This window comes from Schistocerca americana, chromosome 2 (genome assembly GCF_021461395.2).
Source record: "Schistocerca americana isolate TAMUIC-IGC-003095 chromosome 2, iqSchAmer2.1, whole genome shotgun sequence".
Lineage (NCBI taxonomy): Eukaryota > Metazoa > Arthropoda > Insecta > Orthoptera > Acrididae > Schistocerca > Schistocerca americana.
In genome coordinates, this window is record NC_060120.1 from 715,307,916 (window position 1) to 715,323,109 (window position 15,194).

The 15,194-nt window shown below is 38.7% G+C and overlaps 1 protein-coding gene across 2 annotated transcripts in view; it reads left to right on the forward strand.

Moving 5' to 3' along the window:
• Nucleotides 1–507: 507 nt before the first annotated feature.
• The window catches only part of LOC124594782 (aladin-like), a 77,907-nt gene continuing 63,220 nt past the window's right edge, over nt 508–15,194 (forward strand). The window contains exons 1-2 of one of the 2 annotated variants that reach the window (XM_047133189.1): nt 508–807; nt 4,188–4,315. In XM_047133189.1, coding sequence (XP_046989145.1) covers nt 685–807; nt 4,188–4,315 — 251 coding nt within the window. In that variant the 5' untranslated portion in view covers nt 508–684. Of the gene's footprint in view, nt 808–2,924; nt 3,034–4,187; nt 4,316–15,194 lie in introns of those variants that run through there. The other variant, XM_047133190.1, reaches the window with a different exon arrangement.

Here is a 15,194-nt window from a genome sequence, read left to right on the forward strand (position 1 = left end):
TATGTTTTGATGCTGTTTTCAACTTTCTAAGGGTTTTCGGTAGTTCGTCATAAGTCCACATAACTTTACATAAATTTTATTTTTTGGAAAATCTTCTCGCTCTTCCAATCGGTCCCAATCGCTTCCCAAGAGCTTTCGACAGAGTTCTCGTCAGACATTGTCAAGTGGTTAATGACTGCCGTGTCGCCGTGGCTAGCTATAGCTATGACACACTGTATTCGAATGATCAGCGTCAACTACTTCCGAAAACTATAATAATGCAGTTTATTAGCAAAGGTCCAAGGGATACCCTTTATTGGCTTTACATTAAGGAAACTGCTAAAAAAAAAGTAAATGATGCTAGCAGTATACAGTTATTGCAGAAAACATCGTATTTTGTCCTTCATTCTCCTAATAGGAGACAATTAAAATTTCACTCCGAAGATACATAATGCACAAAGACATACATTTATGTATGTCTGTGATCTATGTACAAACTCAAAAGTCATAGAGTACATATAAAGTTCGTGATGCAGCCGAAGTTGTGTATGTTCTTTGATAATTTGAAGTTTTAAGCGGGTACTAGTTCTCGTGTTTAACCAAATGTTAGATATCAGTTGTTCCTGTTTGGGGCTGAACTGATTACATTCGCGTGAACGAATTAACACCGCCTGAAACCGTTTTCAAGCTAAACAAACTTGCGTCATGGTATCTATGAAAAATTTTCCGAATCCTGCACCTGTTGGCCATGTGACAGTTTGTGAGGTCGATGGAAAATTACAAACAATGACAATTGAAAATGCTAATTTTTCGATATTTAGCAATACCGTAAGTTGAAAATGTAAATTTGCAAATATTACACTTGTCCTGCTGTAAATGCATTGCAATGAAACAGTTTTTTTTCTGTTACCCAAAAATCTATATTGTGAAGTAAGTGGCTGCCGTGCTTAATCATAACGAGTTTTGGAGGCTGAAATAATATGTTGCACTAGTATTAACCGAATATAAACCCGTAGTTTAACTGAGCTCTGTACTGATAAGGACATATAAAAATTCGGCGTTGTGTATGCGACATGTATATCAAGAAAAGTACGGCTTCGACGATTCACAACTTTGGCATTCATAATTCATGTATGAAAAACTGTCATCATATGGGTTAGAAGAAAATTTACACTGGTAACAGAGAAACACTGGTAATTCACGTCCATGCAAATTTGAAAGAAACATGTCTTATCATGTGAATGTATTGATAGTCCTTAGAACGTTGTGGGAATTACGTTAATAAAAGGATTGAAATCGTGGTAATGGAACTTTTGCCGTGGTTAATTCTCAAATCTGTGTTGTTGTTTCTCAGTGATATTAAACCCTGGACTTCCATGTGTGACTGTCATTACCTAAAAGATGATTCATGCTTGAAATGACATGACATGGATTTCCAGATCACGACATTACACCGTATGTGAATTGAAAGTAAATAGTGCCACAAAATTAAGCTTTGGTAAACTGGAGAGGTGATCTCCCATGACAACACATTGCGTTGTAGTTAATTTTAATTGTACAGGTCGATAAATTTTGGTACAAAATTTTATATAATGCAAATGTAGTAGTTATGTCATGGACAGATAAAGGAACAAGAAATGTGAAGCTGATTTGCTGAGAATTCTGCCACAAACGTTATTAATTTTTTACTTGTTTTCATTGTGAATACTAATAAAAAATAGTAAAAGCAACTGGTCTTCCTTAAACTGTTCTTGTTGTGTGCCTATATTCTATTAATCATTTAGATTATGTTCCATTTCAACACACTACAGTATGTATTTGCTTTGTTGCGATCACACAATAGCAGCAAAATTGTTCAGACTAGGCCTATAAATTTAATTTGACAGTAGCTATTTCCATGTTCTCTTTTCCCTTACTATCAGCTATATACATTTCCTGTCATGGTTGCAAGAAATGTGACTGTTCATGGAATCTTTGTCATGATATTCTGGTGGGAAAGGGAAATGATTCGCTAATGCTTTGAATAACTTTTTATTCTCATGTAAAATTTTTGTGTGTTACGGTGACAAACAGTAATTTAATGAAAAAAATTGTAATGGCAATCTGTAGTTTAATTTTTCTTCTAAATACAAAATTCTATTTTGTTCCATTTTTCTTTCACAGTGTTTATAGCTATGATAGTTCACCTTCGTATACATCTCATGTTGCATGATAAATAGGCCTAATGGTGACAGGGCCATGATATTAAGTCTAGTAAAAATTATGTTCGTATAATGAGCCCTTTGTGCCATGTTGCGTCTTGTCCTCATAGTTTCTTTTGCGATATATACAGTTTGGTTGCTTTCTTCAGTGCCCCTCTTAATCTAGTGCTCTGTGCTGTATTGCCATGTGAATCGGCATAATAAATGACTGAGCACAAGAATATTAACACAGATGTACAGTATAGTTTCACTATAGGCCTACGCACTGTTCCTGTACTGTACGCGCTTTCAAGGCGGCTTTTGCTGAGAGCTAAATGTGCAACAGTGTTTTCATTGTGCCTGTCTGCAACTCAGTGTGTCATTTTTACAATGAGTAGCACTCTATCCTTTTTCTAATATTTTAGACTGCATTCATAATTCAATTATTTTGCTGGTTCAAGCTTCAACTTCTTATAACTGAAAAAAAGTGACTACTGTCAATGATTTTCTTACTCTTCTTAAGCATTTTTGTGTTGGATTATTTCTTCAGTTATCCACAGCTCTTGTAGTTACAGTAGTTGCTCCAGTATCAATTATATTGTTCTTTATTAAATTAAACTTTTTTTTTTGCAAACTACAGGCATGTTTACTGTTTTTTCCTGTATTCTGTTGGTCATGGCATCTGAAAGTTTCAGATCTGTCTTCTCGTCTGTCATGGTCCAGCTTCTTACAACTCTTGATATGTTGACCACTTAAGCGTGGCCTAGGAATAAATAACCCGATGAAAAGAGACAAGTGTTTCAGTTGAAGAGCAGTCTGATATTTCAAGAACAACAGAGCAAAAAGTACAAATTTGTACTTTCAGGACATGACGGTATACAAAAAAATTAAAAACTGTATATTTTCAGATTATTTACAAAACCTTATCCCCTTTGGAATACTCTCCATTGCAAATAATACAATTGTCACACCAGTGTTTCCACTGGTCGAAACATTTTTTGTAGTCATCTTTAGAAATGGCTGGCAGATCCTCAGCCTCATTTTTTTACTACTTCAGTGTTGTCAAATTGGTGTCCTTTCACACCTCCTTTTCATGCATGGAAAGAAAATTTGAGAAAAGAGTCACACACAGCCAAGTTAGACAAGTTAAGGTGGGTGGGGCACTGGAAACATGCCATTTTTAGCCAAAAACAACCTAACAGAGATAGCTCTCTCTCTCTCTCTCTCTCTCTCTCTCTCTCTCTCTCTCTCTCTCTCTCTCTCTCTCTCTCTCTCTCTCTGTGTGACAGCTGCGCATTGTTCACCTAAAGTTGCCATCATAGAAAACAAAACAGTGCTAGCAAAATCAATCACTGCTGATGAACAGAACAAGCCAGGCCAACAACACAGGTAGCACTGAACTGGCAATAAGTTGTGCTAAATGGACCTAGCGCTAGAAATGTGAACTACAAAAGTTCTGCCCACTGCAATGTTGTTCTCTTTGTTTTGGCACCCCCTTGTATTTTGCCAAATAACTGCCTATTTTAGTATCCGTTGGACTAGCTTTGGTGGGGAAATTTGTGGCAGTTGTCTGAAAGTCAAAATTGTCTTTGATAATTTCCTTGGGTCTAAAAAGACAAACTTAGACAAAAATGAAAATAATGGTGGTATCTCATTGACAGACACATTGAATAGTACCCATTTTATACATTGAAAGTTCCTTTACAGTGACTTACAGTTTTTCAGAGTTTATGTATCAAATGTTTCATTTTATGTGCTACAAGGTGATATTGTTAAAGTATAGAAATTTTCACGTCCCTTGCCACTGTTATGCAAAGACAGTTTGATTTACTCCTGTGCAAGGACAGTGTCATATTTTTGTGTGTGTCAGTATTGTGCTTTGTGTACAGCTAGTGATGAGTGAAATTGAAAAGATACACCACAAACTGATATTTCACCAGTATGGACTTAAACTTGTCTAATTTCTTCTGTATGTTGTGCCATAATATTAACAATTCTTTGCTCATTTTAAAATGTATTTCTTTATAGGTTGCATCATATCCAACAATAGTAGTGAACAGGGACTTGCTCCGCCCTTCTGTAACTTCTCATGAAGATATAAATGCTGTCTTTCTGCCTGTTCGTGAAGGTTTAGTGAAGAAAATATTAAATGTGTGGTATGTATTTCTGCATTGAAATTTTTTACACACACACACACACACACACACACACACACACACACACACACACTTGCTTCATTGTGACAGCTAACTAGGAAGTGCAACTTGGCTAAGGTGAGAGATAGTATCAGGTGGGGTTGGCAAGGGGAGAAACAAGGCAGACAGAAGGATAGAGAGTTGAAGGGAGGGTGGCTGATGGCTCCGAAGGAGAGGCAGCAGGTGCACAGGCTAGGAATATGGCATATAGACACCCCACCAGGTGAGCTCGTGCAGTGCACAGTGACGTAGAGTAATGGAATGGGGGAGGGAGACTGAGGGGAAGAGGGTGTGGCATTGGATGGTGCCAGTGATAGAGGAGCTGCTCCTGGGTCTGGCACCAGAGAGGCAAGATGTTGCAGTGGCTCACACTGACGGCTTGGTGCTGGTTCTGGAAGAAGGTGGGGTCTGATATCAGTTGAGACTGCGGGTGTGGGCATCCTGTGTATCATCCAGATACTTATCCATAGGGGGGATGGATGAAGGTTGGAGAACCAGGAATGCCAGGTTCTCACAGCATGGGATGTGATGTTGGTGCCCAACTGCACATCTGTTGTTGTTGGTCACCAGGACCAGTTGGAGTCCTTCATGAACTGTGATGAATCCATGCGTACAGCGAGGAGTAAATCCAAATGTGCGCACCCAGATAGGGATGGCCACCTTAAAATGTGTGGCTGCCTCTTCTTCATGTACCAATGGAGGCTGCAATAGATCTTACAAGGCTTGAGGGAATGCATACAACAGTTCTGCCCAGCTTCAGTCCCAGATCAGTGTAGGCAGTATGTGGATAAAAAGGAAAGCAGTGCATAATCGATAGATGGGGATGCGGGGTCATTCCATTATCACAGTGCATGATAAGGTGACCATTTCAGAATTTAGTGATCTTTGGTAAATGAATATGTATATGTCTTAATAATAAAACTGTCAAGTAGCACAGTTCTAACTCAAACCATTTTTAATAAATTTGGGGTTAAAGACTCAAGGGCATGTACCCGGTATTAGTTGGGCACCAATTTCCCTATTTTCAGAGATCTACTACTTAGTAAAGAGTTAACATACAGACCTTAATTTTTAATGCATCTAGTACGTAGGCCTCTAAGTTGAAATAGTGCATAAAAAGTAGGATACATCATATAGATATACTTTGCTTTAAATTAGTGATTCTCTTAAAAAAACATAACTTCGTACAGGAAAATAGTACACACAGTGCACAGTAACATTTTAGTATTAGTATAGTGTTAGTATTATATAGACATTGCCTACAGGAAAATTAAAGAGACCTTTGGAGAAATGAGAACCACTTGCATGAATATCAAGAGCTCAGATGGAAACCCAGTTCTAAGCAAAGAAGGGAAAGCAGAAAGGTGGAAGGAGTATATAGAGGGTCTATACAAGGGCGATGTACTTGAGGACAATATTATGGAAATGGAAGAGGTTGTAGATGAAGATGAAATGGGAGATACGATACTACGTGAAGAGTTTGACAGAGCACTGAAAGACCTGAGTCGAAACAAGGCCCCAGGAGTAAACAACATTCCATTAGAACTACTGATGGCCTTGGGAGAGCCAGTCCTGACAAAACTCTACCATCTGGCGAGCAAGATGTAAGAGACAGGCGAAATACCCTCAGACTTCAAGAAGAATATAATAATTCCAATCCCAAAGAATGCAGGTGTTGACAGATGTGAAAATTACTGAACTATCAGTTTAATAAGTCACAGCTGCAAAATACTAACACAAATTCTTTACAGACGAATGGAAAAACTGGTAGAAGCCGACCTCAGGGAAGATCAGTTTGGATTCCGTAGAAATATTGGAATGCGTGAGGCAATACTGACCTTACAGCTTATCTTAGAAGAAAGATTAAGGAAAGGCAAACCTATGTTTCTAGCATTTGTAGACTTAGAGAAAGCTTTTGACAAGGCTGACTGGAATACTCTCTTTCAAATTCTAAAGGTGGCAGGGGTAAAATACGGGGAGCAAAAGGCTATTTACAATTTGTACAGAAACCAGATGGCAGTTATAAGAGTCGAGGGGAATGAAAGGGAAGCATTGGTTGGGAAGGGAGTGAGACAGGGTTGTAGCCTCTCCCCGATGTTATTCAATCTGTATATTGAGCAAGCACTAAAGGAAACAATAGAAAAATTCGGAGTAGGTATTAAAATCCAGGGAGAAGAAATAAAAACTTTGAGGTTCGCCGATGACATTGTAATTCTGTTACAGATAGCAAAGGACTTGGAAGAGCAGTTGAACAGAATGGACAGTGTCTTGAAAGGGTGATATAAGATGAACATCAACAAAAGCAAAACGAGGATAATGGAATGTAGTCGAAGTAAGTCGGGTGATGCTGAGGGAGTTAGATTAGGAAATGAGACACACAAAGTAGTAAAGGAGTTTTGCTATTTGGGGAGCAAAATAACTGATGATGGTCGAAGTAGAGAGGATATAAAATGTAGACTGGCAATGGCAAGGAAAGCGTTTCTGAAGAAGAGAAATTTGTTAACATCGAGTATAGATTTAAGTGTCAGGAAATCGTTTCTGAAAATATTTGTATGGAGTGTAGCCATGTATGGAAGTGAAACATGGACGACAAATAGTTTGGACCAGAAGAGAATAGAAGCATTCGAAATGTGGTGCTACAGAGGAATGCTGAAGATTAGATGGGTAGATCACATAACTAATGATGAAGTATTGACTAGAATTGGGGAGAAGAGGAGTTTGTGGCACAACTTGAAAAAAAGAAGGGACCGTTTAGTAGGACATGTTCTGAGGCATCAAGGGATTACAAATTTAGCATTAGAGGGCAGTGTGGGGTAAAAATTGTAGAGGGAGACCAAGAGATGGATACACTGAGCAGATTCAGGATGATGTAGGTTGCAGTAAGTACTGGGAGATGATGAAGCTTGCACAGGATAGGGTAGCAAGGAGAGCTGCACCAAACCAGTCTCAGGATTGAAGACCGCAACAACAAGAAGATTAAGTGTAAATAATAATAAAATGTGTTCAGCATTACAATTAATGGTTCTTACTTTCACATAAAGATAACTCCATTGGAAAAAAATGTCAAATTTGTCAAACTCCGAAGTCCTGTGGGGGTTATGTAGACAACTGAATCTCATCTCGATTTTTTGCTAAAATGTTTACATATCTGGTATCAATCTTAGATACAAAAAAGTATATCCTAAGTCACTTTATTTATTGGCAAAGAATAAAATGAAAATGCCACTTAGGTGTACCACCCACATTCAACACTACAGGGAACTGTTAAATAAAAACCACGTGTATTCCTTGAAAAGCTGTATTTAAAATATTGTGGTTGACTTGAAAGTCAGAACTGTAAACAGGTGACAGCTGAAAACAGTTACCAATCAGTTTTCTTAATGTACAAGGTGTACAACTTTGCTTCTGCTGTTTTTGCTTCAACATTTGAGGCTTTAATGAAACAAATTGGTTACACATGTATCATTCAAAGTATTTTCCATTGCTAGACACTACTTTCTCCCATCTTCCAGGCAGTGTACGAATCCCACGTCGAAAAAATTGTTCATCTTTTGAAGCGATCTACGAATCGATCCAATTCGTGACTTCTTCATGAGATCGGAAGTGTTGGTCAGTCAGGCCATGTTCCATTGATCTAAACAGTTGATACTCAGAGGGAGCAATGTCTGGAGAATACGGCGGATGGGTTAGGACTTCCCATTTTAATGTTTCCAAGTTTGACCTCTTTTACAATGTGGGGTCGAGCACTGTCATGCTGCAAAATCACTTTATCGTGCCTCTTGCCGTATTGCGGCCGTTTGTCTTTTAATGCTCTGCCCAGAGGCATTAATTGTGTTTGATAACGACCACCTGTGATTGTTTCACTTGGTTTTAAAACCTCATAGTGCATGATGCTGAGCTGGTCTCATCAAATGCAGAGCATGATCTTGGAGCCTTAAAAATTCGGTTTGGCCATCGACGTGGAAGCATGGCCGGGATATACACATGATGTTTTGCGTTTAGAGTTATCTAATGAACCCTTTTTTCGTCCCCAGTCACAGTGTGATGCAGAAATCCCTTCCCTTTTTGCCTATGAAGCAACTGTTCACAGACAGACAAATGCCGTTCAACGTCTCTTGGTTTCAGCTCACACGGGACCCAAGTTCCTTCTTTCTGAATCATGCCCATAACCTTGAGACATTTTGAAATGGCTTGCTGTGTCACTCCCATTAATCTTGCCAATTCTTGAGTTTGACACTAAGTCTTCATTCAGCAATGTCTCCAATTATGTATCTTTGAAAACATTCTCTCTTCCACCACTATGCCGGTCTACGGTATTAAAATCACTGTTCTTGAAGCGTTGAAACCACTCGCAACACATTCTTTCACTAATAGTGTCCGTACTGTATGTGCTTGAGAACATTTGATTGGACACGGCTGCTGTTTCTTTCATATTGAAACGAAACAGTAACACATCCCGTAAATGTCGAGAATTAGGCTTGTAAACTGACATTTTCAATCAAGAACAACTTTGATGCAGACACAAATTGACTTAATGTTTGGATGAAGATATGTTGACCGAAGTCCAAGCTAATTGCCTGAGGTCTTGGATGTGTTTCTTTTGACTGCTACTACCATTGTCACCACCTATCGGCAAGCGGCAGAAGCAAAGTTGTACACCTTGTATATGTTCCATTTCACTCTTCAGTGTCTTTTCAGTGTGAAGCATTACGTGAGATAGTTTGTATGAACAAATGTGCTGACACATCGTTACTCTGTTACTGTAAATTAAAAAGACAACTTCAGTGAAATAAACAAAAAGGGGCAAGGCAATAATGAGACATACAAATAATTTTTTATACGTACATACTGATGCGCATAGACGTAAAAATTCTGCAAGGAACAGTCTCATAAACAAATTCAAATATGAAGAAGGAAATTGTATTTTTAAATCTCTTCCACCTTGCCGTATAACATTGTATTCCTTGAGATATTGAACCAAAAACAGAGTAGGTTCACTCAGATGTAAGAGATACAATCTTTCATGCCACTTATTGTCGAGTTTATATAACCGTGCACTGTGACTTTGTAATGATGGAACATTCATCTTACATATAACACTGAAGAAGGGGACCCAAACAGCATCCTTCCCACTGTACCGTGGAAGGGATTGTGATTCAGCAGGAGACATGTAATTAATTTCATGATCTTTAAATTAATTGTCAACTGGGAAATGTGTCGTATGTACCAGTTTTTGTCGCATTTGAAAGTCACATACTGCCTCCATTCGTATCTATCCCAACAAAGCATTTTCACAAACAGCCATAGCAGTAGTGGTCCCATTTGCTTTTGTTGAAAGTCTGTTCATTAGAAAGGTGTCAACAGTTGTGATTATAAGTCCACGGTGAGATAATGTTCTGCGCTATACCTGTGTTCCAAGAGACCTTCATATGACTTGATCCCCTGCAAAGAAACAAAGAACATATAACAACCTGTATTTCGTAGGGTGACAATGTGAGCAGTGTAACTGAGCGTGGTGGCGCAGTGACTAGCACACTGGGCTTGCATTCAGGAGGACGATGGCTCAATCCTGCATCCGGCCATCCTGATTTAGGTTTTCTGTGATTTCCCTAAATTGGTCCAGGCAAATGCCGGGATGGTCCCTTTGAAAGGGGACGGCCGACTTCCTTCCCCGTCCTTCCCTAATTCGATGAGATGGTGACCCCACTGTCTGGTCTCCTCCCCCAAACAATTCAATCCTGAGCAGTGTAAAAAATTTCTCTGGTGTAATGGAGCTCCTCACAGTGTGAAAGTTCAACTCACAGTGAACAGATTCATGTTTTAATATTTACTCCACCTTCGTGAAACAGTCAGAGTAGCAGCTACATTTGGTGTCGCAGCAAAAAAAGTTAAAGCCCTTAGTGGTATAATTGTTTCTCCAGAATGCAGGAGTGGTCGAAATATATTACTCTGGAGCTATGAAACAAGATGTAGAGGTGTTTTATGAAAATGACAGTTTCTCAAGACTTTGTGCAGGAAGGAAAGGTTGTTTCCACCATGCTAGATGACAAGGATGATGACACCAGGAAAGACTTATTTTATTTCATCTTAAAGAATTGTACTCAAAGTACTAAACAGTAATAAGTTCTTTGTTTCTTTGTAGGGGATCAAATCATATGAAGTTTTCTTGGAACAGAAGACATGAGCACACCATGCATTCTAGTCACTGCTATTAACCCTTTCTAATGCAGACACTGTTGCTGTGGCAAATTGTGAAAAATGCTTTGTTGCAACAGCTACAAGTGGGGCAATATGTGGCTTTCAAATGCAACGAAAACTGATACACAGTACAATTTTTGCAGTTATCACATAAATTTAAAGATGATGATAACATTTGCACTAACTGTATATCTTCTGCTGAATGACTCTTCCTTCTATGGCACAGTAGGAAAGGTGCTGTTTGGGTTCCCTTCTCCAATTTTATATGTAAAGTGATTGCCCCATCATTACAAAGCCACAGTGCATGATTGTATAAACTTGCCAACAAGTAGCTTGAAAAGGTTGTATCTCTTGCATCTGAATGAATTTATTTTGTTTTTGGATCAAGATGTCAAAAAATTTTATTTTTATTTATTTGTAACCAACAGTGTTGAATGTGGACAGTATGTGTAAGTGGCATTTTCATTTTATTCTTTGCCAATGATTAAAGTGAGTTAGGATATTCTTCTTTGCACATAAAATTGCTACCAGATATTTCACCGTTTTTTTCCGATTGAGTCATCTTAAAATAAGGTAAGAACTACTAAGTGCAATGCCAAATGCTTTTCATTATTATTTATATTTAATGCTAGGAATAAAGAGCTGCAGTGCGCAATCTGATGTTTATAGGTCAAGTCTTTACTAAATAGATAATCTGTGAATATAAGGATATTGATGCCTGATTAATGACGAGGTACGCACCCTTGAGCCTTCAAGCCCAAATTCAACAAGAACGATTTTAGGTACAACAATGCTGTTTGGAAATTTTACTATTAAGACATGCAGGTATCCATGTACCAAATATGACAAAATTCTGAGATGGTAACTTTAGGGTCCACCAAAATATCGGATAGTTCACATGATATTTGTTTTTCCAAGTGTGTTTTAAGTTTGTCCATGCCATTAGAGGGAGGCTGAAATGGAGGTGCAGTAATATGCTTGATCCTGTTGTGGTGCAAAACTGTTGAAAACTGGGAGACGAAAACTTGTGCATTATCAATGACAAAATCTTGCAGGGCGCCTTCAGTAGGTGCGGGGAGGGAGGGGAGGGGGAAGTGGCCAGGGCCTTAATGGTGTTCTCCAACATAGTCATTTGTGTTTTGATGACATTATGGAAAATGACAATACACACCTATAAAAAATCAGCCACATGGCCCCATGGAATGGACCTGCAAAACACATGCACCTTACCCAATGCTGACTGGATGTATGGCTCAGGTGATAGGCTGAGAGCAATGCTGGCTGATGCATCTAATAAGCTTAACAGTGCTGAGCCATACACAAAATGTGCTCGTCAACCAGTGGCCAGTACACACGTCATTGGGCCAGATTCCTTATTCTGGGAATGCCCCGGTGGGACTGATACAGGAGTGAAGAACATTTGGAATTCCCTTTTGACACTAAATATTATATTGATTCAATAACAGGGCACCTTTGAAAAGCTGAAGGGCTCTCAAAGGAAGGGTCTTGGCCAGCCGGTTCATATGAACTGGCAAACCAGTCTTGAGAGTGGATCCTCACATGTGACTACTGCAGCACCTCTGGAATGTTTGGGGAACCATACTGCAAACTTTTCCTGCTGTCTATGAAAATTCCTGATGGGAACCGAAAGGGAAGCGTTTCAACACGTTTGTATTTGTATTCTGGGCCAATTTACAATAGTTAATGGAATACTGATATTTTGATAAGGAAAGAGTCCAGTGTTGTAACCTTCCAGGTGTCCATTTAGGCAGCTTTGACTTAGGGCCAAATGTGGGCAACAACAACTTACGATATGTGGTCAGATGAAGTTGGTTGCCATTGTAGAACTTCTGGATACCAAAGATAATTGCCAATGCCTCCTTGTCAAGCGGGGAATAATTTTCTTGTACCATTGTGAGTGTCTTAGATGTAAATGCAATAGGCTGTTCCGAACCACTGAGGTACCTGTGTGATAGAATGGTCCTGCCGCTGTATGGTGACACACCTGTAATTAACAGGAGAGGTAAGAAATGCTTGGTGAAAGCCATGCCGACCACTGAAACTGGATCCCTTTGAGTCAGTGAATGGGGTATCAATGCAATTTGGGGGATAGATCATGTATAGTATGTAATCTTGTCCATAAAAACCATCACATTCCTTAGTTTTTGGTGTAGGAATGTGGAAATCGGGTGCCGCATTCCCTGATTTCAGTTTAATGTCATCCCAGCTAAAGATACGTCCTATGTACTTAATGGAAGTCTGAAAGAAGTACTTCAACAATTTAGATTTTAACCCGGGTTGCAAAAGGATAAAAAATACTAAGCAGAGATTTGACCTCTATGACAACTACATCATCCACATAATTGACACACTGTGGAATATTGGCAATAGTTTGTTCTAAAAATTTCTGAAAGATAGGTGTTGCACTAGCAATGCTGAAAGGTAATCTGCTATATTGCTAGAGGCCATAAGGAATATTTAATATCAGAATGACTTTGGAAGCTTATCCAAAGGAAGTTTAAACTAACCTTTCAGAAGATCAGTTTTGAAAATAATTCGTCAGGATGCCAAAAGGGGTATGAGACCACAATTGAGTGAGCATATGCCATATTTTGGACAGCTCCACAATGACTAAAAGTGATTTTTATCTGCTATAACGGATTAGGGACAGCACTTATAACTCCTCTTTGCTATACATTTCTACATTAACCTCATCCCACAAGTCTAAAGTTGTTGGGCAGGCTTTGAAAAAGGTCAGTACAGCCAACTCTTTTGACATAATGTTGGTAAAAAAAAAAAAATAATTGGATGCCGTTTCCAGTCCTGAAGAAAAAAAAGGGGCCATAATGCAGACACAACTGATCTTTCTGCACATGGAACAATGTTCTGAATTACGTGGGCAAAGTTTTGGATGGAAAATGCATCACGGCCAAAAATAGTTTCTGCTGAGGGGTCAGCTACTACAAGGAAAGGAAGGATTCTGTTTACTTGGTTATATGTTAATTCCAGAACTGTCAGTCATTGTCTTGGAATTTCGTGATGAGGGTGAGTCCACAGCTCAGATGCTACTGATCATAAATGAGACCACCTTAACTGGACTTATGTGGCTGATTAAAATTGAGACTAAGGCCCTTGTATTGAGAAGAGGAATACAGTGAACCATTGCTGACAGCGTAAGACAGTGGGCTGCTCTCTTTGGCTGTGTGTTGTTTATTTACAGCAGTGCACTCTGCTACTGACTGTTCAGCTGGCTCGGACAAATGTTGTTATAGTGTGGGCAGGAATGTTAAGCAGGTGCAGACCAACAGTCAGAAAAACTGGGAAAACTGTGAAAATTTTGCTATAGCCAGTTGGAAAAACTGATACGTTACTGGAATATCGTCAAATAAGGAAAAAATAGGTTTCTACTCACTGTATAGACGACATGCTGCAATTACTAGTTTTCAGTTACACAGAACTGGGATGGAGTAACAACTGGTCATGGCTGTTTTTCTGCATGTTATGCTGTGTGCCAGGCACACTTGATCAGATTCGCACAAATGATCTAGTTTAACATTACTGTTCGCTGTAAACCTGAAATGACAAAGGGCTATCAGAAATTATATTGTCCAATAATTTTCTGAAAAATGTCCTAAGCTGTTGAAAAATTTCTTTATTGAGGGGCAGACTTACATTTAGTTCAAGGTGGAATTCAAATTTGTCCAGGTGTTGTTATGTCCAGGCCAAAAGTCCAACAAAAGCAATCAATTATTTTCTGCACCTGGTAAGAAGACATTTCAGATGTAGTATTGAAAAGTGTTTTTCTTAATTTTTCAAGGTTTTGCTGCATCGATTACAAGATTTTTGTATCTGAACAGTCTTTTTTTAAGTTTTGGCTCTAATTTGTCTTGAGTTTCCTTAAGACACATAAAAAAACAAAAAAAAACTGGTACTTAACACTGGCATTGTTTTATACGAATGTGTCATATCATTCATTGACTGCACAGGTGAGTCTGTCCTTTTTTGCACTTGAAATGATAATCAGCAGTTTGCACTCGGTTCTTGCATGAAATATGACTGGCTGGTTTTAAACACAGCATTTTGGGGATTAGCAAGAAACAAAGAATTTGTCAATAGTGGTACCTGTTAATGACATCTCATCTACACATAAGTAAACTCCATAATTTTGCCACTTCCTTTTCTTTATAATTCTTTGAATCTGTTTGACCAAGTAGAAGCAGCACGGGAGTCAGTAATGTTCATCTTACTTGCAATTCAGATGGCCTAGTCTAGTAGATCTCCCTTGGTAACTGTGCATAGACTGTCATAAGCAATTCTAAATCTTTTGAATAGTTTTTCCTTCACACTTTTGCAAGTTTCATTTTGGCCCATATTTTGTACTGCATGTAAATCTTTCTCCCATTTATACACTTCATGTTCAGAGTTTACAGAATGAAACTGGCTTTGCTGACAACTTAATTTTAAACCTCTTTCCCTCCGTCATTTAACCAAAAAATTTACAGCCTTCCTTTGTCACTGAAAACTCTCCATGTTTTCTTTGGGATAGGAAGGTACTGTATTTTTTCCATGGATTTTTAGTTGTACAACAATCATCATTGGAACCACAATTTATGGAATCATTAGAGTTATGTCCTCTTTCTTC